Source organism: Gopherus evgoodei, chromosome 1 (genome assembly GCF_007399415.2).
Source record: "Gopherus evgoodei ecotype Sinaloan lineage chromosome 1, rGopEvg1_v1.p, whole genome shotgun sequence".
NCBI lineage: Eukaryota > Metazoa > Chordata > Testudines > Testudinidae > Gopherus > Gopherus evgoodei.
In genome coordinates, this window is record NC_044322.1 from 363,218,397 (window position 1) to 363,241,199 (window position 22,803).

Here is a 22,803-nt window from a genome sequence, read left to right on the forward strand (position 1 = left end):
CTGAAAGGGGTCTTGGTGGGGCCTTCCAATTGCTGATAGTTCACCCTCCTCTCTAGAAACTTGTAAACCATCGATGGCTCACAGGGATGCCTCTGAGAAGCAAGAGGTGTGTGTCTTTAAAATGTACCAGACTGCAGCCAATAGATAATTAAACACAAATCCAAGCAAGAGATGACCACAGATGTACCTACAGGGCCAATCCCTCTCTCCTTGCAAATGACTCGATTCAAACACAGGTTGCAGAGATAAAAAAGGCAGCCTGAGAATTCAAGGGAGCTGCTGGGGCAGAGTCATTTGTGTGACAGAAGCACCCAAACTGGCAGGTGACACTCCTCACTCCCACCAAGCTGATGATAGTGGAAAGAAGAAAATGGAAGCAGGTGTATCTGCTGCACTTTGCATTTATAAAGAACCTTTCATCCAAGGATCTCAAAGCACAGCACAGTCCATTAAGACAACAGTCCCCCAGGCGGGTATTACACCCAGAGTAAAATGAGGCACCCAGAGGGTAAGTGACTTGCCCAATGTCATACAGCGGGAGACCTAGGAATGAAACCTATGTTTTGAGCTCCAGTCCCTGCTCTAACCACTAGACAAAACCTCCCTGTCTGTTGTAATCAAGGCCTTAGGAAAAGCTTGCTTAGAGCATGCGTGTCTGCCACATGCCCATGCTTGTTTTTGGGGGACCAAGGTATTTGGATTAAAGGAGAAAGGAGGTATCCAGGGCAGTACACAGTAGAGTTCTCGGCAAGACTGTTTTAGCCCCAGTTGATGGGCAGAGACATATTAACGGCAGCAGCCATCTCGTCACCAGTTCTATCCTGTCAAAGCAAAGGAGGGCAGCCCAGTGCCAAATCGCCAGCCTATGCTGGGGGTACAATCAGCGCTGGTAAAGATTAATGCCCAACAGCAAGTTGGGGCAGTGACAAGAACATGCAATCCAGCATCCTGGGTTTTAAAGTGGCAGCGTTTGCCTTGTAAAGGGGAGCAAACATTGTTCTGTGCCAGCAGGGCCCTGCAACACAGATGGTGCCAGTGGAATAGGGATCCCAGCCACTGAGCCAGTTCTCAGGCAATGCTTCCCACCCTCAGACCAGAGCATCAAAAGGCCCAGTTGTAGCTCATCTTTCACTGAAGTGCTGGGAGTCAGTGCAGCAGAGGAAGCAGACAGCACTGAGCTATTTGCTGCATGTGATCAGAAGACTGCAATTCCTTCATCATGCTAGAAGCGACTTCCTGTCTCCCTTGTGGTTTCTCCTGGTTTTGGATGCCAGCGGGGAAGGAGTGCAGGCATAGAGTGAGAGAGCATACGCAGAAAGTAGCCAATGCAAATCTTTGCCAGTCATCTGACACAGAAAATGCTGGCCCCTCCCTTCGTCTGGTCCATTCAGAAGGCATCTGCTATGATCATCTTCCATGCCACTTCTTCAGACCATGTTTGAATCCCCCGCCTCAATGCATTAATTCAAACTACTTCTTCTCAGACCCTACAAGAACTCTGCCTCTCTCTTTTGTCCACATATCTGTAATTAGGCCATTCTCCTGCTGCGCTCAACACCCCATTTGGGCAATTTTCCGGGAAATTAAGACTTTCAAGGAAAATATATTTTTAAAGGTAGTTTGGTGTTTACACAAGATTAATGTGCAAGTTTCCCTTCAGTTTTTATTGTGCCACCACAATAACCAGATAAGCATGGGCCACCACAATAACCAGATCATCAGTGCTCTGCACCTCCCTGCCCCTGAGGCATTCAAAGGCAAATATAGGTAGTTTCTCATTCTTCAAGTCTGTTGTACATATTAGCTCCTTGATCTTTATTTTCATTCTCTAGGTCTTTGGGTGATGCACACAATGGGCCCCAGGCTCCTTTCCCTGACACACTTTGAATTGTAACAGTTTGTACAGAGCCTGACAAGACCCTAACTGTCCCCACATGTCTGGAGGGCCACCTGCTGCACTGACGCTCTCTTGGATCTCATCCGCACAACCCTTTACGTGGTGGCAGAAACAGGTTTCCACCTGGTGGCTGTTGCTTAGTTTGATCTTGCCCCGGAAGTACAGATCCCTCAAGCAAGCAGAGGAAATTTGCTGCATTCCATCTGATTTTATATCTCAATCACATCGCTAATTGCCCTCATGTGGTGGTATAAAGCTGCAAGTGCCCACCCCTTTGAAATGAGAAATAACCATCTAAATGCCTGTTTACCCTACGCTAACTTGTGAGGCATGCTTCTGTACAGAGGCCTATTTCCTTTGTTTGCAAAAGCACAAGGCTTGATAATCCCCCTTTACTCACGTCAAACAGGCCTAATGCTCTCTCCCTGTTTTCATCACAGCCTGATAATCCTGCCTCGCCCTCGCCTGTAAGCCTGTCTCACTTCGGTCATGCTGAAAATTGTTATTGAGAAATTTACATCTCTTTGGCAGGCTCATCTTCCTGCCCATCTGCACCCAGGACAGAACACCAGCAGACAAATTAGCATGATGAGCTGTCCTTCTAGCCACACAGATGCCTAGACTGGAAAAGTGAAGTGTCTACATGGCAGAACTGAGGGGCATCAGCTAAGCTATAAGTGGAATGGAAGAGCAGGGGATGCTACCAGTCAGGATTGAGGTGCATCAGCAGAGATCTTTTGGGGGTTGGAGATGCACACTGGCTGCACCCAGCTCAAGTCACTGTAATTAGTTCCCCAGTTTGCCCTCAGCTGTTTTGCTCTAAGATCAGTGCAGGCTTCCTTCCTGACAGCCCCAACTCCTTATCCTGCTCTCAAACTCATGTGTTTTTTAACGCACGCTCTGTAGTTGGGAATCCCTACAAGTTAACTCATACAACCTTTCCTCTTCTTCCAGACTGCTGAAAAAGCCATTTATTCTGCAAAGCCTTCCAGCTGTAATGACCACTGGCCGCTCTGTGTTGGTAAAATGTTATATAATGGACTCACTGATGCTATTAGACTAAGCTCTGTGGGGCAGGGATTCTGGTCTGCCTTTGGCATATTATACCTCCTGGCCAAGGCGGTGTACAGTTATGGCCCTCTTTAAAGAATATGCAGGCACAAAATTCTCCAATATTTAAAAATGAAACCTCATTGAGAAACTTCATAACCAAAGATGATCTCAAGCCCTAGATCCATTTAAAAAGGGAGGTTGGAACATAGGGTGACCAGACAGCAAATATGAAAAATCGGGACAGGGGATGGGGGGGGGCGGTAATAGGAGGCTATATAAGAAAAAAACCCAAAAATTGAGACTGTCCCTATAAAATCAGGACATCTGGTCACCCTACTGAAACGTGAAGAGATCCAGTCAATGGGAAGTGCACTGCCTGGCTGTGCTGCAGTCTCTCCTTTCCGACAATCTTGAAGAGTCTTTCTCCCTGTCCCTATCCATCTAACCTAGGGCTGTCAATTAATCGCAGTTAACTCACGTGATTAACTCAAAAAAATTAATCACGGTTAATCACAGTTTTAATCGCACTGTTAAACAATAGAATACCAATTGAAATGTACTACATATTTTGGATGCTTTTTTACATTTTCATATATATTGTATTCTGTATTGTAACTGAAATAAAAGTGTATATGATTTTTATTATAAATATTTGCACTTTAAAAATGATAAAAACAAAATAATATTTTTCAATTCACCTCATGCAAGTACCATCATCCAATCTCTTTGTTGTGAAAGTGCAATTTACAAATGTAGATTTTTTTTTTGTTACATAACTGCTCTCAAAAACAAAGCAATGTAAAACATCAGAGCCTACAAGTCCACTCAGTCCTACTTCTTATTTAGCCAATGGCTAAGACAAACAAGTCTGTTTACATTTACAGGATATAATGCTGCCCTTTTATTTACAATGTCACCAGAAAGTGAGAGCAGGCTTTTGCATGGCACTTTTGTAGCTGGCATTGCAAGGTATTTACATGCCAGATATGCTAAACATTTGTATGCCCCTTCATACTTCAGCCACCATTTCAGAGGACTTGCTTCAATGCTGATAACACTCATTAAAAAAAACAATGCTTTAATTTAATTTGTGACTGAACTCCTTGGGGAGAATTGTATGTCCCCTGCTCTGTTTTACCCGCATTCCTGCCATATATTTCATGTTATAGCAGTCTTGGATGGTGACCAAGCACATGTTGTTTGTTTTAAGAACACTTTCACTGCAGATCTGACAAAACGCAAAGAAGGTAACCAATGCGAGATTTCTAAAAATAGCTACAGCATTCAACCTAAAGTTTAAGAATCTGAAGTGACGTCCAAAATCTGAGAGGTACGAGATGAGGAGAATGCTTTCAGAAGTCTTAAAAGAGCAACACTCCAATGGGGAAACTACAGAACACAAACCACCAAAAAAGAAAAATCAACCTTCTGGTGGCATCTGATTCAGATGATGAAAATGAACATGTGTTGGTCCACGCTGCTCTGGATTGCTATTGAGCAGAACTCGTCATCACATGTCCTCTGGAATGGTGGTTGAAGCATGAAGGGACATGTGAATCTTTAGCGCATCTGGCACGTAAATATCTTGCGATGCCGGCTACACCAGTGCCATGAGAATGCCTGTTCTCACTTTCAGGTGACATTGTAAACAAGAAGCTGGCAGCATTATCTTCTGCAAATGTAAAACTGTTTGTCTGAGTGATTGGCTGAACAAGAAGTAGGACTGTGTGGACTTGCAGGCTCTAAAAGTTTACATTGTTTTATTTTTGAATGCAGTTTTTTTGGTAAATAATTCTATATTTGTAAGTTCAACTTTCATGATAAAGAGATTGCACTACAGTACTTGTATCAGGTGAATTGAAAAATACTATTTCTTTTGGGTTTTTTACAGTGCAAATACTTGTAATCAAAAATCAATATAAAGTGAGCACTGCACACTTTTTATTTTGTGCTGTAATTGAAATCAATATATTAGAAAATGTAGAAAACATCCAAAAAAGTTTAAATAAATAGTATTTATTCTTTTATCGTTTAACAGTGCAATTAACCGCACAATTAATCATTATTAATTTTTTTAATCGTGATTAATTTTTTTAATCACTTGACAGCCCTAATCTAAACACAGGCTTGGTCAGGCTCCTATCATCAGCTACTGCATCTCCATGTGAATTAAAATGCTTCCCCTTCTGCATGCTAGCAGGTGTTTTAACCCTTGCCCTATGCCTGCAGTGCAGTCCATTTTCTCCTATTAGAGCCCTTTCCAATTCCAGCCAGCTTTACACACAGATGTCACTACAGTTCCATTTGCCTGTCTAGAATATTGCAATATTTTCTTTCCAATTATTTAAGAACACGGGATTTTGAGGCAACAGCTCAGACTGTTGGGTCATCAGCTCCAGTATCCTGACTGACAATACCAGACACTCCAGAAGAAGGAAAAACCCATCATGCACTGAGACAGTTTTACACTGCAGTGAAGCAGGAGATTTGATTTCCCTTAGCTATAAATGTTACTGCTCATAACATTATCCACAGCCCTTTTTCAGTTCAGCAACAGTACCAGCCACTCTACCTCTGGCAATACTGAATTCAGCTCTAGTTCCTGAGGTGTCTAAGTACAAAGGAAAGTTTCCCCCTTATAATCAGCCTTTTTCTCCTGAAATAGGGGTATCACTTCCTGACAATAGATGGAAAAACAACAATATAATGGAGGGACATAACACAACCAAGCAAGGAGGGAAGAATTACATCTAGTGGCTGAAATAAAGGAATAGGAGTTAGGACACTTGAGTTCTATTCCCTGCTCTGTCAATGACTCTCTGTGTGACCTTGGGCAAGTCAGTTAAACACTATTGTCTCCATTTCGCTATCAATACAATGACCGTAACAAACTTCACATCACCACCTCCCTGAGAGGTATGGAAATCAACGTTTGTAAAGTGCTTTGGTATTCTGGCATGACAGGAGCTAGAGAAGGGTAACGGACTTTTAGAGAGGAACATTTATTGGAAATATTAATAAGTTCAGTCTTTGTTAGAATCACTGGGCAAGGAGAATTTTCAGGTTAATTCAGTTGCTGTTCTAAGATATATCCCCCTTCTCCTTGCTGCAGCCAATCACATCCAATCACTCACATTTAATCTCCCACTGATGGAATTGCATTCTGAACAGCTTATACTGATTGGCTGCATCAGATGAGTAAATGTTTATACCCCGGCAGATCCTTACCCTGAAACCAGAGGAGAATTCAGACTAAAAGAAGCTAGATGCATATGGTGGGGAAGGGTGAAACAAATTTTGAATGGCAATATGGAAGTTGAAAATTCCTCTCCCCTGTCTGGGGATGGAGGGCAGTCTGGGTAGACAGCGGGAATTGATATCAAAGTCGCCATCCATCCCTATAGGGAGACGTATTAGCTGGTTACATAATAAAACTAACTGCATGGTGCTTCCGAGGACTACTGCAGAGACAAAGACCTTCCCTTTAATGCCACTAGAGATTACAGCAATCAGAGAGGAGAGGAAACAAGGGGAGGGATTGCGGGTGAAGTTCTGCGTAGAGAAAAATAATGCAAACAGTTTTTATAGCAGACTTTGAAATCAGATGGGATTTACAATGCATTTAGGAAAGAGACTATCTCACATTAAAATGATTTTAATGCTGGATGAATGAGGTAGAGTGACTCAGGTCCTGAGGCGGGTGGGAGGAATTGTCCAGAGGAATCTAAAGCATGGAAGGACTTTGGGAACAGATCAAAGGGAACATGCCTGACAGATTTGCTAACCCACTTTTTATTCTTAAAAGGGACACCAATGAGCTTTTCTCAATCTGACTGATGGTAAAACCTTCCTGGAAGCTTGAAAACAACAGGTCACTTCTTTCTGGGCCCTTATGTTGACAAACATGGATTCCCTACAACCTTCGCACCAGGTTGCTGGTAGAGCACTACCCAACACAATTCTGCGGCTTCTTTTACTTTTGGAGGGGAATAGCATCCTCGTTAACAGTTTCAGAAACATGGTTTGCAGGTTAATTTGTGCTACCCCTTCAGGCTGGTTGACTCCATAGCAACAAAGCCAAATGCAACATTAGTGAAAGTTGCTATTGTTTTTTCCATTGCATTCTTTGACAACAGAATGGTGATGTTTTAGAACACAAAGAACATTCCTAACCAATTATTTCTAGGTGGGTCAAACATAAGGCGTAAACTATTAAAGGTGCTGTATTAGGTATGGAACAGACCAAAAGACAATGGCCATCACTTTGCAACCTGGTAATCCACTACTTTTTTCTTTGGCATTTATAATATTTAAAATAGTCCAATCCTTTAAAGCTGCATTTCCATATAACTGAACACATGTCACACAGTTCTTAGGTGCAGACAGGTAAACAGAAGTTCGATTGCATTATCAAGTATTTTTAATGACTAATGCATTTCATCCCTGAATTCGGAAAGCAAAGCTTCGTTTACCTTGGCAGTTGAGCAAAGGCAGAACAAGACCATGGGACAGTTACATGTGGCTAGTTAGTATTAGCTACAAATGCTGATATTTGCCTAGGACAAAAGGACTCTGATTAGGGTCTCTAGGCACTTTGGTAATATTAATAACCCTACCAAGGCAGCAATTATGGTTGGTTAATTACAGTAGACGCCACTCAGAACAGGCACTCAGATACTGTGAGGTGTACCACAGAAAGGCCTACAAGGAAAGCAAGCAACAGCCCGAATTGTGCTATGAAGAAAATAGAAAGAGTAGGGATGCATTCACTAGCGTGGAAGGTGCCACCAAAGCACAGATACGCAGCATCATAGTGATAGTTCAACAGCCAAAGAGGAGCATGTGAAAAAGTCCCACAGATGGCAAGGAAACCCTGTAAGGTATCCCCTTGCAGTCAACTCTCAGCCAAATTCCGAGGCCACCTCAAATTCCAAGGCTAACAAAGACCTTTTTAAAAGGTAAGAGGTGTAACCTGGTTCATGACACTGCATAGTGGTGAAGCCTTCCTTACAGCAAAAAAGCCCAACATCCCAGGTAACCTTCCCTTGGGGGGGATCAACAGGACCTTCTTGCTAAGCAAAACTCCTGGTCTGTAACAGCTCACATTGGGACTTTCTCCCTTTGTTTCTCATATAGTTTGGGTTTGTTCTGACTCATCCCGTCAGTCAGGATTTGAGGGTTGAAGTGGAAACCAAAATGAAATTCAATTAAATATTTATCTACTCTTACCATTAGCATCCTGGACTCCAGTAAGCGCTCCCACAGCTGCGGCAGTTTCACCAGACAGGACGATTTGCCCTCCCCCTTGAAGGGTGGCTTCCGCAAGCGTGGCGACAGCATGGGCGGCTGCTTCACTGCAGGTGGAAGGGACAAGAAAAAGAATGATTAGAAAAAGAAAGAGTAACTCAGCTCTCATGTGTTTGGCTTTAACCAAGTGCCACAGAAGGAGATCACACATGCCAGGGGGGTGAGAGCTCTCAGCAGCCCAAAGGAACTGAAATGATTGTGTAGTGAACATATAGTGGAAGACAGGTGAGAGAAGGTCTAGATGAAATTGCTATAAGGTGGGTCATGGCAACTTTCTCTCTACCCGGGGGAGTACTTGATCCCCTCCTCTGCTTCGGGCTCACTCCAACTCCATCCCTTCCTCCAAGCCCCCACACCTGCTCCGCCCCACAGTCCTGCCCCTGCTTGGCCTGCACTGTGCCTCTTCCTGCCCCCGCTTCGCCTCTTCCCCACCTCTTCCCAGCCCCCAGCATGCTCCATCCCTGCTCCTCCTCCACCCTCCCAACACCTCCTGCACGCTGCTGAACAGCTGTTCTGTGGAGTGCAGGAGGCGCTGGGAGGGAGGGGGAGGAGTTGATTGGCAGGGCTGCCAGCGGGCAGGAGGCACAGAGAGGGGAGGGAGAGAACTTGGCTGCCAGTGGGTGCTAAGCACCCCTTAATTTTTTTCCATGGGTGCTCCAAGAGTGAAGTGTATGCTTATAAATTTACGGATGGCACAAAGCTGGGAGTGGTTGCTAGTAATTTGGAGGACAGGATTAGAATTCAAAATGACCTGGGGCAAACTGGAGAATTGGGATGAAATCAACAAGATGAAATTCAATAAAGACAAGTGCAAAGTTCTATACATAGGAAATAAAAACTAAATGCACAACTACAAAATGGGAAATAAGTGGCTAGGCAGTTGTACTGCTGAAAAGGATTTGGGGGTTACAGTCGATCACAAACTGAACATGAGCCAACAATGTGATGCAGTTCCAAAACTGTTATATGCAAGACATGGGAGGTAATTGTCCTGCTCTACTCAACATGGGTGAGATTTCAGCTCAGCTACTGTGTCGTTCTGGGTGCCACAATTTAAGAAAAATGTGGACAAACTGGTCAGAGTCCAGAGGAGAACAACAAAAAAAGAGAAGAAGTTTAGAAAACCTGACCTATTAAGGTTAACAAGTGAACTAAAACTGGGGATGTTTAGTCTTGAGAAAAGAAGACCGAGGGGGGAATGGGACACATGACACACACACCTGATTAGTCTTCAAATATGTTAAGGGCTGTTAGAAAGAGGACAGTGCTCAATTGTTTCAATGTCCACTGAAGGTAGGAATCTATCAGGTTAATCTGCAGCGAGGGAGCTATAGGTTAGATATTAGGGAAAATGTCTTAACTATGAGGTAGTTAAGCTCTGAAATAGGCTGCCAAGGGAGGCTGTGGAATCTCTATCACTGGAGGTTTTTAAGAACAGGTTAATGAAATACCTGTCATGGATGGTCTAGGTTTACTTGGTCCTGCCTCAGCACAAGGCGCTGGGTTAGAGATGACCTCTCAAGGCCCCCTCCAGCCCTACATTCTATAAAATGACCCAATTGGCCCTTCCGAGCTCTAATTTCCCCTATTCTAAAATCCCTCTTCAGGCACATGCAGTTTCCTTAATAGCCTTTTGCAGGGGACTTTTGAAAAGCCCAGGTAAGTTACAGCAAATGGTTTTCCCTTATGCACTACTTTGTGGACACGCAATAAATTCTAACAAACTAGAGAGGCAGGATCTTCCTGTACATAAACCATATTAGTTTTTCCTCATTAAAACACAATTTCCTACGTGTTTTGTAATTCTACCTTTAATAATTGTTTCAGCCAATTCACCTTACCCTTAAGTAAGGCTCACTGGTCAGTTATTCCCATGATCTCTTCAGCTCCTTTCATCCAAGGCCAAAAGTTTGCTACCCTCCAGCTCTGTGATTTAATAGCTCATTTTAATAAGAGATTAGCAGCAGAGTGACCTGTTGCTATTCATGTGTTTGTTCCAGAACCTCTTCTTCAGATAGCTGAATATCTGACAGTGCCTCGCCTTAATTACCTGAAAAAGCAGATACGTCTTCTGCAGTGAAGATCAGCGCAAAGAAGCCATTTAGCTTCCCTGGGATCTTCCTTAATTGCTCCATGGTAGTGCAAATGAACTTACCCCTTTTCTTGCATGCTTCCTAAGTGTTATTTGTTTTTATGTCCTTCCCTCTTGACCGTTTTAATTTCCATCATAGATTTTATGTTCTTTCCAACTGACTTGGTTTGGGCTGGATTTTCAATTCCAAACAATGTCTGTTTGGCTCACAAAACCGCCCATTGCTATTTGACCATACCATTTTGTTTTCTTGCCTTCTCACTTCCTTTTGCCTAGGAAGTACGCCACACCTCCTGAGAATCTGCACCGGTATAAAGGTATTTATAGCATGCGAAGACCAGCTACAATAAAAAGCCTTCACTTGCTGGAGCCGCCCAGCCTCCCAGCCATGAGAAGCACTTATTTAAATCCACTTTCAAGGGCAATTTAACATCCCAAGGAACTGTGAAGGCTGCATCACTGAAAATAATAATAGTGCTTTGCTATACAAAAGCACTTTCCATTTATGTTGATCTCCCCAAATGTTTATCTATTAACTCAAATGGCTGTACATTAAGCATGCACCCATTTACATGCACTCCCCCTCATCCTCTCTTGCTGGAAATTGCTCCTCTGCTTCCCATCCCTAAACCGATTACAGAGATTGCCTCATTTGTCACAACTGCACACTTCTTGCTCTTTACAATGACACTCTACCAGGTACCCCTGGAGACACCATGCCAGCACCCGATGGAGCGATGGCAGCTTTGTGCTAAAATTAGGTTGAAACCTTCCAAAAGCTGGTAATAGTTGCCAGCTCTTAAGGACCAGGGTGTCCTCAAGGCCTAGTGACAGGTGGGAAATCTCAGCTCACTGCCAGGACTGCTGAAGGAAGTGGTGGTGGTGAATGAGGGTTATGCTCCTTGAGTCAATCCAGAATAAGACTTCTGGCCAATTAATGAATAGTACACCTCTACATTGATATAACGCTGTCCTCAGGAGCCAAAAAATCTTACCGTGTTATAGATGAAACTGCGTTATATCGAACCTGCTTTGATCCACTGGAGCGCACAGCCCCGCCCCCCAAGAGCACTGCTTTACCGAGTTATATCCAAATGTGTGTTATATCAGGTGGCATTATATCGAGGTAGAGGTGTATTGTAGGGCTGTGTAGGCTGGCTGCCAATGCCACAAGCCTACATGAGGGATGCAAAGTAAAAGTGTGGGTAAGTCTTCAGGACTTTCATGAATCACACCTCTAGCCCCTGAGGAAAATAAATCAGTATATTCCCACCCTCGAATACACTTCCCAATGTCAACATCTCAACACTTTTATGAGTTTCTGCAGGTAGCCACATTCTCCCTTATACGTGATAAACATTTGAGTCAGCTCAGCTGCATTGTAGCTTGTTAACAAGACCTCCTGAGGCACTATTACTCTGCTACCATCAGAAAGCAACCTGCACTGTCACAGCAGAAGGGCCTGGGCTTTGTATTTTCCCAAAAGTGCACATTGGTCCCATCTCCTACATCTAACTAGAGCAGCCAAAACATTTACTGAATACCTCACCTCACATTTTGAGGCTCTTGTGCAGGTTCCCTCACTCCCTCCTGAAATACAAAGCTGACTAAAGAGAGAGGTATTGCAGCGACCCCCAGGGATTGCTACTAGAGTTAAAGGAAGAATAGTTATTTCTACTAAGGATTCTGATTTTCAGAAGTTAATTCTGTTATTTAATTTCTACCTGCCTAAAAGTGGCTATCCTGTGGGATCTGGGCGTGAGAAAGAGACAAATTATACATGACTAGGTTTGGCAGAATTCAATGTTCAGTTTTCACTGTTTCGATGGACTCTATCAATGTATATATTTTTTCAGAATTTTATTGATCTCCATATTGAAAACCGCTCCTGATACAGAGATGTGTTAGGCAGTGGAATAATCTACAAAAATGGTCAAAACCCTAGCCGTTTATTCATTTAAAAGTACACCAGAGAAAGTTCTTGTGAATACTACTGTAAGTGGCCATCCTACAAGCGGGGAGGGGCAGACTGTGTGAGAGTAGGCCTTCACTACAATGTTATGAATATTTTGCGGGGGGGTGCAATCGTTTTTCATATCATCTCCTGAAAAGAGTCACCCAGGGTTTTTTAAAAAGTGATTTTACAGACAGCAAGTCTTTTATCAGTAGATAAAGTTAATCAATATAACACAGTGGCATACGTGACCATGTTCCAAAAGATACCTGAATCTAGATCCCAGTCCTGGCCTCTTGCTGGGAGTAACACAGAGGCATTGCGTTCAGCCTATGAGAAGAATGCATTTCAAGAGACTCGGCAGCAACCTCTCCCATTGATTAAAAGCGTGACACTGTTTGGTACCAAAGGGGGAGAGATGGGATCAGGGGTGGCAAGGAGAGAGTGATCTGATTGACACACCCGGGAAATAGTTCTGGGCTAACCCTGGATTCTGTTGCAACAGGAGTGTGGAATCAGTCTGTGGAATGCAGCTGGTAAGAAGGTGGCTGTTTTAACAAGTGGTCTGCAGAAGAGGTTTCTGGAGCTCTACACTAACATTTCATGCTTTGCTCTTCTTCTGGCAGGATCAATCCCTGTTCAATAAACCGACTCCAAAAACAAGGAGGCTAAGTGCAAATGCAAAGCACAAATATAAGATAAACCAGGTAGGAAAACCCAGCTGGGTTCAGGCAATAATATCCCTGCCCTTTGGATCCTTTTCCCTCTCCTTGTGCTTGGGACAGTCTTGCTCTTCTCACTCAAATCCCCTTCTCAATAGTCTTTCAATATATCTTTCAAAATGACCTCTGCAAGGTTCCTATTTCAACCTCAGACCAGCAGTCCATACCCTCCGTCAAAACATTCTTCTGCAAATAACCAACAACAGGGCTCATTCTAAGCCAAGAGCTCTCCAAGCAGGAGGAGAAATCATTACCCAGGCAGCTCATTTCAGCTTCCCTGCTCCAGAACCAAACACAAGAGAAATACAGCAACTAGCCTGGAAGAGAGATTCTAATTTCATGTTAGAGAAGACCCTACTGCCACCCACCTGGTTAAATCAATGTCATCCCTTTAACAGAGGAGCCCTCAATAATGTTGACAGAGAAATGGAGCTGCTTATTTAACAAGTGCTACAAGCACATTATAGCTCTTATCCGCTGTAAGTGGACATTCAAGGGACAAGAGGGATGGCTACTACATGTACCTTCCCTGACAGCACATTTCTATTTCTGTGAGCTTCCTCATATTACAATGGGACACTAGGAAATGATCTATGAATGCTTTGGCATGGATGGGTTGGGAATTCTCTATGGAAAAATCTCTATGAAAGACCCCAGACAACGTTCTTCCAAATGCATCATTGGCTTCTGCACTGCCCTCATCGTGAGGGATAGCAAATCTGGCAGAAAGGTCTCCCTCTTTCAGTGACCTTACCCCATTCAGTCCCCATGGCTCCTCCTCTCACATGTACCTGTTCAGTGCCATGGTAACAGTTGCTCCTTGTTGCATCTCTTGAGATGCTGCCACTGCTGCTTCTGCCAGCGATGCCACCGCCTGCGTGGCCTCCGAAGCCTGCGTCGTCTGGATAGTCATCTCACCCCCCTGTAGCGTTGCCCAGTTCTGCTCCACCTAGTTGGGTGAAGAGAGAAAGAGAAAAGTTCAGTTTCCCTGAACCTTTCCCACAGCTGGGTGGCTACTTCTTAAAAGGGGAAAGTCAAACACGTCAAGATGTCTCTGAAAAATCCTACATGCTTTGATTCTTCTGTACACAACACCCTGAGAGCACCACTAGTGGAAAAAAGAGGTGCCTTGGGAGCAATTTAGAAACCGAGCTGCAGGGAACATTTTGGAAACTATCCAATCACTTCTCATTCACTATCAAGGTGTTGACTTCCACTTCTGATCGACCCAGGATGCCCGCCTCCATCGCCTACCTATGAACTTTCAAACACTTGCATTCGTGATTTCTCCTATACTGTCCCACGCACGTGGGAGAAACCCCCTCCAAAGGTACAAAAACTACCTTGTTATCCTCCAAATCTCTCCTTTGTCATGATGCCCACAGATGATGTACCTATTATTTTTAAATTATTTGTATGCCCAAAGTGTCTAGGATCCCTAGTCATGCACCATAGATCCAGGTGCAGTATAAACACAGAACAAAATGTTATCTCATTATTTCCTTGTACTCCTTCATTTGTATGCCCACATCCATCTGTTTTCTCTTGTATTATACTTAGGCCTGGATTACACTGGGGGGGGAAGGGGAAAATCGATTTAAGTTACACAATTTCAGCTACGTGACTATAGTAGCTGAAGTCAACATACTTAGCTACTTAACTGCGACAAGTCGACTGCTGACACTCCCCCGTCGACTCCGCCTCTCACTCCGGTGGAGTACCAGAGTCGACGGGTGAGTGCTCGATTTATTGCGTCTTCACTAGACACAATAAATCGACCCCTACAAGATCGATCACTCTGGACATGAGTGTAAGCTCTTTGGGACGGTCTTTTTGTTGTGTGTTTACACAGTGCCTAGGACAAGGGGGTCTGGTCCACGACTAGGGATCTTATGAACAATACAAATAATAGTCACATTTGGAAATAGTTCTGTTCATATCTTTTAATTATTTCAATATACTCATTCTCTCTTAACTAAGGACATTTACATGCATACAGGATTTTGTGCTTGCCACAGAGTTCACCTTCTCCTAGCTGATCACTCTCCATCCCAGTCTATACTCCTCCAGTTGGGACCTCACATGTATCAATGTGTGTTTGGTCACAAACAGGATGGGAGGCAGGAATGAGCATCAGGAACAAAAGATCATAGAATCAGAAGATGAAGGTTCTTCAACCTTCAAAGAGCTGTGGACCATTTTATAAGAGAAAATTCCTCCTCTCTCAGACCCATGCCCGCTCCCAGCTGCGTAAGTTCCTTGATTGGCTGGTGCTTAAATGTTTCATTCAACTGATCATCAGGAAAGGCTCCACAGACCCCTGACATGGAAAGGGAAGAAATCTACTAGATCAGACCTAATCCAACCCACCTAGGCAAGGCTTTTTCTTTCAGCTTGTAGTATCCTCTTACCCATGGTGTCAGAGGTGAGGGCTGAAGCAGAGTCTCAGGTCATTATCTATATATAGTATACATATGTCAGGAAGCCCTCTAGCCATTATCAGTTGCCATTTTCCTTGAGGGATCACGTCTTTGCAAGAGTTCAATGAGAGATCAGTAGAAGGATGGGGTGGCTACATGTATTAGTTCAGGGAGACCATTCCAGGGGGATGGTTCCATGTACAAAGGGTGGAGTGGAAGAAGGTGCAAAGATGATGCGGGGGAAGTGAGGCAAGTGAACGAACAGCTGAAGATGGCTAGCCTTTCTAGTGGAGTAGAGAGAGCTGCTCGATCAGATACCAAAATGGTCACATAGAAAAGACCCTGAAGGTCAGGGGCAGCTCTAGACATTTCGCTGTCCCAAGCACGGTGGCATGCCGTAGGGGTCGCTCTGCCGGTCGCTGATCCGGCGGCTCCGGTGGACCTCCTGCAGGCTTGCCTGCGGAGGGTCCGCTGGTCCCGCAGCTCCACCAAAGCTGCGCGGGATCAACGGACTCTCCGCAGGCACGCCTGCAGGACGTCCACCGGAGCCGCCTGCCGCTCTCCCCGGGGACCGGCAGAGCACCCCCCCGTGGCATGCCGCCCCAAACATGTGCTTGGCGTGCTGGGGTCTGGAGCTGCCCCTGCTGAAAGTGATGCGAAGAATCTTGAATTTGATGTGGTGGAGAAAGAAAGGTCAGTGGAAGGATTCAATGTGGCAGGGGAGAAGTGAGGTATTTAGACAACAAGGAAGCAAGCGCAAGCTAATTTTAACAGCTGTGTTTTCTGGGCCTGCATCACTCACCCTTCCAGTCATCAAGGAAGCCAGAGGGGAAGTGGTTCCAGTATCAAGAAAGGGATGGTTGAAAGTTTAACGTCCCTATACAGAGCCAAAAAAGGCTGGGTCTTAGAAACGGTATGGGAGAAACCACAGCAAGGTTTGTGCATCGCCTAGAGATGTGGAGCAAGGGAGAGGGAGGAGTCAAAGAGGACTCCCGGGTTGCAAGGCTGGTTGCGGGGAGGAAGAGGGCATTAACAGTGAAGAAAGGGAAGGAAAACAAAAAAGTGTTCAGTTCTGGTCACACCAAGCTCGAGCTGATGTTCAGACATACGGAAAGATGTCATAAAACAGGTTGAGATGAGGGACTGGATGTAGGGAGTTTGGTCAGCAGTGGAGGGTGAGAAGATTTGTGAGAAGGTGTAAGGATGACAGGAGAAGCCAGAAGAGCAGATGAGAGGTGCAGAGAGAGAGAGATAAGAATGAGTTAAAGATGGAGCCCTATGAGACCCTAATAGAAAGTGGGAGAGGGAAGAATCACCATCCCGACTGAAAAAACAACTAGAGGTGGGAGGAGAAGCAGAAGAGGATGGAGTCACAAAAGCTGAAGGTAGATTTCAAGAAGATGAATGACTGAGCCAAAAGCAGCAGTAGTTGAGGAGGATGAGGATGGAGTAGAGATTTGGCCAGGAAGATGCCATTAGATATCTCGGTGAGAGAATAGTTTCATGGAAGAGGATCAACGGTGGAGATGGAGGAACTCAAAGGCAACGGTGGTAGACCATATTTGAGTTTGAAGGTGAAAGGAAGATGAGGTGTAAGTTAGAGAGGCAGATGGGGTCAAGGACTTTTTCTTTTTTAGGCTGGAAGAGACCATAATAGGCTTGTATTGTGAGGGGAGGAAGCCAGATAAGAATTAGAAGAGGAGGGTAAGGATGAGGCAGAAGGAGAGATTAGAGGAAAGCAGGCAAGACACCTGCGTGTTGGTAATGGGGAGGAGGAGAGTGTACTGGGGATGGGAGGGAGGTAGTGTTGAGTCTCATCAAACTTCTCTTTGAAAACCTCAGCAACATCTTATGTTGGAGGGTACAGGAGAGGGAATCGAAGGCAGCAAACGATCAGCTGCAATTGTTGGCCTCTGAGTCAAGAAGGCAGGAAAAAGTAATGAAGCTTGACCAGGAAGAGTGCAGAACCGAAGAAGAAAATAAATCTGTAGCAAAGGAAGCCTGCATGGCTGCAAGACTTTCTACGGTGTGTTCACTGGCAGTGGCACAGAAATGGACGAAGCAGATGGTGGGCGTGAACCTGGGTTGGAGGTTGTTGGAACGGACTTTGCTGTGAGTAAGAGGTGCATGGAGTGGAGGAATGATAGTGGAGTGGGGGGATTCAGCTGAGTTAACAAAAGATAGTGAGAAGAGAGAGGGGGAAGCTGGAAGTTGTAGAAGAGTCATTGACATCAATGGACTGTGGTCTCATCTGGGCTGGAGGGGGGAAGGCAGGAGACAAGTGTACAGTGTTGAAGGAGATGAAGTGATGGTCAAAGAAAGGGGGAACTTGATGATGAAAAGCTCCGAGCAGAAGCAGTGTGTGGTGAAGAGGTCAAGGGAGTGGCCATTTTGGTGAACTGGAACGCTGATCCAGGGTGAAGGTTACACAAAGAGGAGAGGTTTCAGAGAAGCAGCGGTGTTAGTCTTTATCTGCAAAAAGAACAGGAGTACTTGTGACACCTTAGAGAGGAGAGAGGACGATGAGGGGATTGGCTGCAGGATCAGATGGGGCATCAATGCAGAAGCAGAGGTCACCGAAAATGAGGCAGAAGAGATTGCAATGAGAGAAAGCACGACAGCCAGGAGTCAAAATGTGAGAGGAAGGAGGATAAGAAGGAATCAGGAGGATGGTAGAGAAGAGCCAAAGGGTTTTGTTGGTCTCAGGGAGCATGGTGGCACGTAGTGAGAGAGAAGCATAATACTCCCACCATTTCCTCTAGGCACACCAAGAGACAAGGTGTGTGCAAGAAGTTGGCGCTGCACGAGAAAGTGGCTACAGAGGCAGTGATGGGAGTGAAGGCGTGTATGTAATCCAGGTTTCTTAAAGTGCCCAGAGACCGAGGGAATGAGAGATGAAGAGATTGTGGACGGCAGAGATTTTTTTATTTTATTTTATTTTATTTTTTTTGAGACAGAACAGGAATTCCAGAGAGAAGGGGAGGGTCGAGGTAGATCACATGATGCTGCCTACCAGCCTTGACAAAGTCTCCTTAACAAAGGAAAAGGCTCAGATCTCCAGATGCTGATAGTAACTTCCAGAAAGGGAGGAAGGTTTCTGCCGCATCATCCAGGACAGTAATGGAGTGTGAGGTGCTAGCTTGGACTGGGAGGGGAACCCCAGGTAAGAACACAGACACTTGGATTACAAGAGGTCCACCACCAAACTACAGTCTGTCTACATGAGAAAAGTTTAAGCTGTTTAATAAATTGGTTAGAACTTTGTGTTGACAAGGGTGAGATCTTCAAAGACAAGCTCCTAACTCTCATGGAAAGTCAATGAAGTTAGGCATCTAATTGCCACTTGTGCATTTGAAAATCTTCCCCAAGGCCTAAAGATAACAGGTCCTGAAAACCCTCTAGCGAATATGAAGCGCTTTTCAAGGCCAGAGCCCCAAACAAACAGCTTGTGTCTATTCATTTTTTTCAGCTGCAAAAGCTCTTTAATATAGAACAAAGCTGTTTTGTGCTGCCACCTATTGCCATGAAAACCTTATCCTTACGAAGCAGAACAGGTGGACCATTCCACTCCATCACAAGGATGGTACTTCACCGAGAAACCTAGGCACTTGTCCAAAAGGGAGGACAACAACTTGCAGTGAAACAGCAGTCTCTTTAACTTAAATGGGGGGAAGGTTGGGGGCAGAGGGAACCGAGAAAGGCAATTCCAGTACCTGTCTGAGTTATAGGAATGTTCTTTATACAAAATGCATTTTGTTTCTCGATTTAAGGAAATTACATAGGGGTCTTTTTGTTGGTTTTTTTTCGCACTGTAAAATTAAGTGCTTCCTCTTTAAAAGCTTGGCATGATCAAGCCCTCAGTGGGAAATGCAGCTTTGCCAAGTCTGAAAAATCTAGTTGACAAATATATAAATGAGTAAAAATGAATGTACTGTACTGGATAGTGCTTTCTTTAACATTTATACTACTCTGTATTTATACACTGCCCTTCATCAGAGGAAAGTGCAAGCCAATTACACAGTAACTAAGTCTCAATAACCCTTGGAGGTGCTGCAGAGAAGTGTTCCCAATTTACTCATAGGGAAATTGAGGCAAAGAGAATTTAAGTGGCTTGCCCAAGGCCACACTGCATTCTGTTCCTGGCTCTGACTCAGAAAGTCCTAAACCTTAATCCCCCTGCTTTAATGACGACTGGTGCTCTAGGCTCAAGGGTTATCCAGAAAGCACTTGAATAAGTATATCTGGATAGCTGCATACAGAATACATACATCTGCTATTATTCCAATAGACACTATGACTGAGATTTACATGTACAAAAGTTTGGAAATTCGGCACTTAGGGTCTCCTAGTAATTGTGCATACACACACTGTGACAGACCCAGGCCAGTGGGGTGCAGGAGTCTGGTAGAGGGCAAATATACTGGTCACTAGGTGAGTAGTTTTCTGTTCCCTGAGTGACCAGAGCAGGGTCTGTACTAGAGTAGTCAGGAACTTGCTAGAACCAATTAAGGCAGACAGCCTGATTAGAACACCTGCAGCCAATCAAGGCAGGCTAATCAGGGCACCTGGGTTTTAAGAAGAGCTCTCTCCAGTCAGATGAGGAGGAGCCAGAGGAGAGGAAGTGCGTGTGAGGAGCTGGGAGCAAGAGACACAAGGAGCTGAGACTGAGAGGCTGTGCTGCTGGAGGACTAAGGAGTACAAGCATTATCAGACACCAGGAGGAAGGTCCTGTGGTGAGGATAAAGAAGGTGTTTGGAGGAGGCCTTGGGGAAGTAGCCCAGGGAGGTGTAGCTGTCACACAGCTGTCACAAGAGGCACTATAGACAGCTGCAAATCCATAGGGCCCAGCCCAGGGCCTATGCAAATCCATAGGGCCCTGGGCTGGAACCCGGAGTAGAGGGTGAGCCCAGGTACCCCCCAAACCTCCCAACTCCTGATCAGACACAGGAGGAGTTGATCCAGACTGTGGGGGAGATTACTGAGGTGAGCAAATCTGCAAATAAGCGCAGGACCCACCAAGGTAGAGGAGGAACTTTGTCACAACACCCTGAGTCACAATTACCATAACATTGCACTTTCTGACTTTGACCCATGTAAAATATCAATGACAACGTTGCGTTAATGTTGATTTCAGCTTTTAACACGACAGCGTGTGGCACTAGGCTTTTGCATTCCCAGTAAAGACTTACCGTATATACTCGATCGTAAGCTAGTTCATTTATAAGCCGACCCCCCCAAGATGGATAAGTAAAAATGGAAACTTTTTATAACTGTTCATAAGCCGAACCTATATTTCAGAGGTCGGCAAACTTTGGCTCCCGGGCCATCAGGATAAGCTGTTGGTGGGCTGAGATGGTTTGTTTACCTCGAGCGTCTGCAGGCACGAAAGTAAACCTAAGTAAACAAAGTGTCCCAGTGCACCAGCTGCTTACCCTGACGGGTCAGGACAGCAACTGGTGGGGAAATTTTTTTGTGGGGGAGAAGCTGGGGGTCAGGGGAGTAACCCCTGTGACCATCCCCCATGACCCCACCCCTAGCCCAGGACCCCCACACTCTCTTCATCCCATCTCTTCCCACCTTATCTGGGAAGGGCCAGGAGAGGATGTCTCTGGCCTTGCAGAAGCTGCTGTGATGGGCCAGACTGGGAAGCACGGCTGCAGCATGTTCCAGCAGGCTGGGCCGGGCGGTGCGGCCACTGCCTGCTCTGAGAGGCAGGGCCGAGCAGCACGGGTGCAGCCTGCCAGCCCCTGAGCTCCAGCTGCTTCAGAGGCTGCGGGGAGAACAGCGTGGCCAGAAGCAGAGAGACTCTGGCCCCACCTCTTCCCTTCTGGCTCTGCTGGCTGTGCTGCCTCTCCTTGTTCCCTCTGTTGGGGGGAGGGGCTGTGTCCCACCGCTGCCTCTCCGTACCCGTTCATAAGCCGACCCCCTTCTCTGGTGCTTCCCTTTTTTACTTAAAAAATTTGGCTTATGAACAAGTATATACGGTAAGTGTGAAAAATGCAAGTGTGTTAGCAACGTCCATTAGATACACACAACCACAGCATGTGCTACATACCTGAGAAACATAAACACGACCCACACATCCTTACCTCTCCATCAGTTACTGCAGAGTAATTGACTTGTGCAACGGTAACTGTGGTAGGCAACTCAGAGGCATCGGCCAGCGTGGCAACTGTAGCACCTGTGCCAACCTGTAAAATACCACCACAAAACAGTCGTCAAAATGCAGCTCCCGCCATCATTGTTCCCCTCAGGAATCCACAGTTACATCTCTGCTAAAGGGACACCCAAGTCCTCTAGACCCCAGATCACCTAAAGGAAAAACTGAGCAATACAGTGTCCCGCACTGATCACTATTAATACCTAGCACTTACCACATATAGGGCTATTGCTTTTCAAAGCATTTTACAAACATGAATTCATCCTTAGCAGCCCGGTAAGGTATGGAAGTTACCTTCACCCCCTCAAAGGCAAAGAGAGAGTCTGCAGCAGCAAGCAGGGCCAACTCCCAGCAGCTCAGAGAGCACCTTTTCTTTTATTGGGGGAAAGCGGGGCAGAGGGGAAAGAGAAGAGGTAGCAAAGTTGCCATCTTGTGCTCCTGTGACGAACTGGAAAAGTTCTTAATGTTTTCTCTGAATACTGTATTGGTGCCTCAGTGTCCCCATGGCAGTTCTTAAGTATCTGGCAGAGCAAAGGGCCAGTGCACCTAAATGCCTGACAATCTGTCTCCTAGCAACTGATGGCCTGGGCCCCTCCCCTGCAAAGGTGCCAGCTGAAGGTGTTGGAGACAAAGGGATCAGGTGACCTCCTGGCCCGGGAAAGGGGCTGAGGAGAGAGGAGGGGCTGGGAGGGGTTGTTAGTCTGGAGCTGGCTGGGGTCAAGGGTGGAGGGCAGACCTGGGGTCTAGCTCACTGCCCCCCAGAATGGACCCAGCCGAGGGGTCCGGTTCGCTGTATCTACAAGCTCTGTTTTAGACCCTGTTCCTGTCATCGAATAAACCTCTGTTTTACTGGCTGGCTGAGAGTCATGTCTGATTGCAAAGTGGGAGTGCAGAATCCGGTGGCTTCCCCAGGACCCCGCTGGGGTGGACTTGCTGTGGGAAGCGCACGGAGGGGCAGAGGATGCTGAATGCTCCAAGGAGAGACCCAGGAGGTAAAGCTGGGGGGGGGTTCCTTCCCCTGAACAAGTCTGCTCCAAGGGAGAGGAGGCTCCCCAAAGTCCTGACAGGCTTGGTGGGGAGCAGTTCCAGAGCATCGCCCGGTGACTCCGTGACAACTGGTGGCAGCGGTGGGATGCACTGCACCCCGTGAATGGCACTGCTTGCAGTAAGTGACTGGGGAGCAGTAAAACAGAGGAGG

The 22,803-nt window shown here is 45.6% G+C and overlaps 1 protein-coding gene across 2 annotated transcripts in view; it reads right to left on the reverse strand.

Annotated features, from left to right (window-relative positions):
- Positions 1 to 22,803, reverse strand: part of NRF1 (nuclear respiratory factor 1) — a 131,491-nt gene that overhangs the window by 34,759 nt on the left and 73,929 nt on the right. For both annotated transcript variants that reach the window (XM_030581161.1, XM_030581115.1), the window contains exons 8-10: positions 21,535 to 21,636; positions 13,817 to 13,974; positions 8,180 to 8,304 (exon numbers count right to left, since the gene is read on the reverse strand). In XM_030581161.1, coding sequence (XP_030437021.1) covers positions 8,180 to 8,304; positions 13,817 to 13,974; positions 21,535 to 21,636 — 385 coding nt within the window. The remainder of the gene's footprint in view (positions 1 to 8,179; positions 8,305 to 13,816; positions 13,975 to 21,534; positions 21,637 to 22,803) is intronic.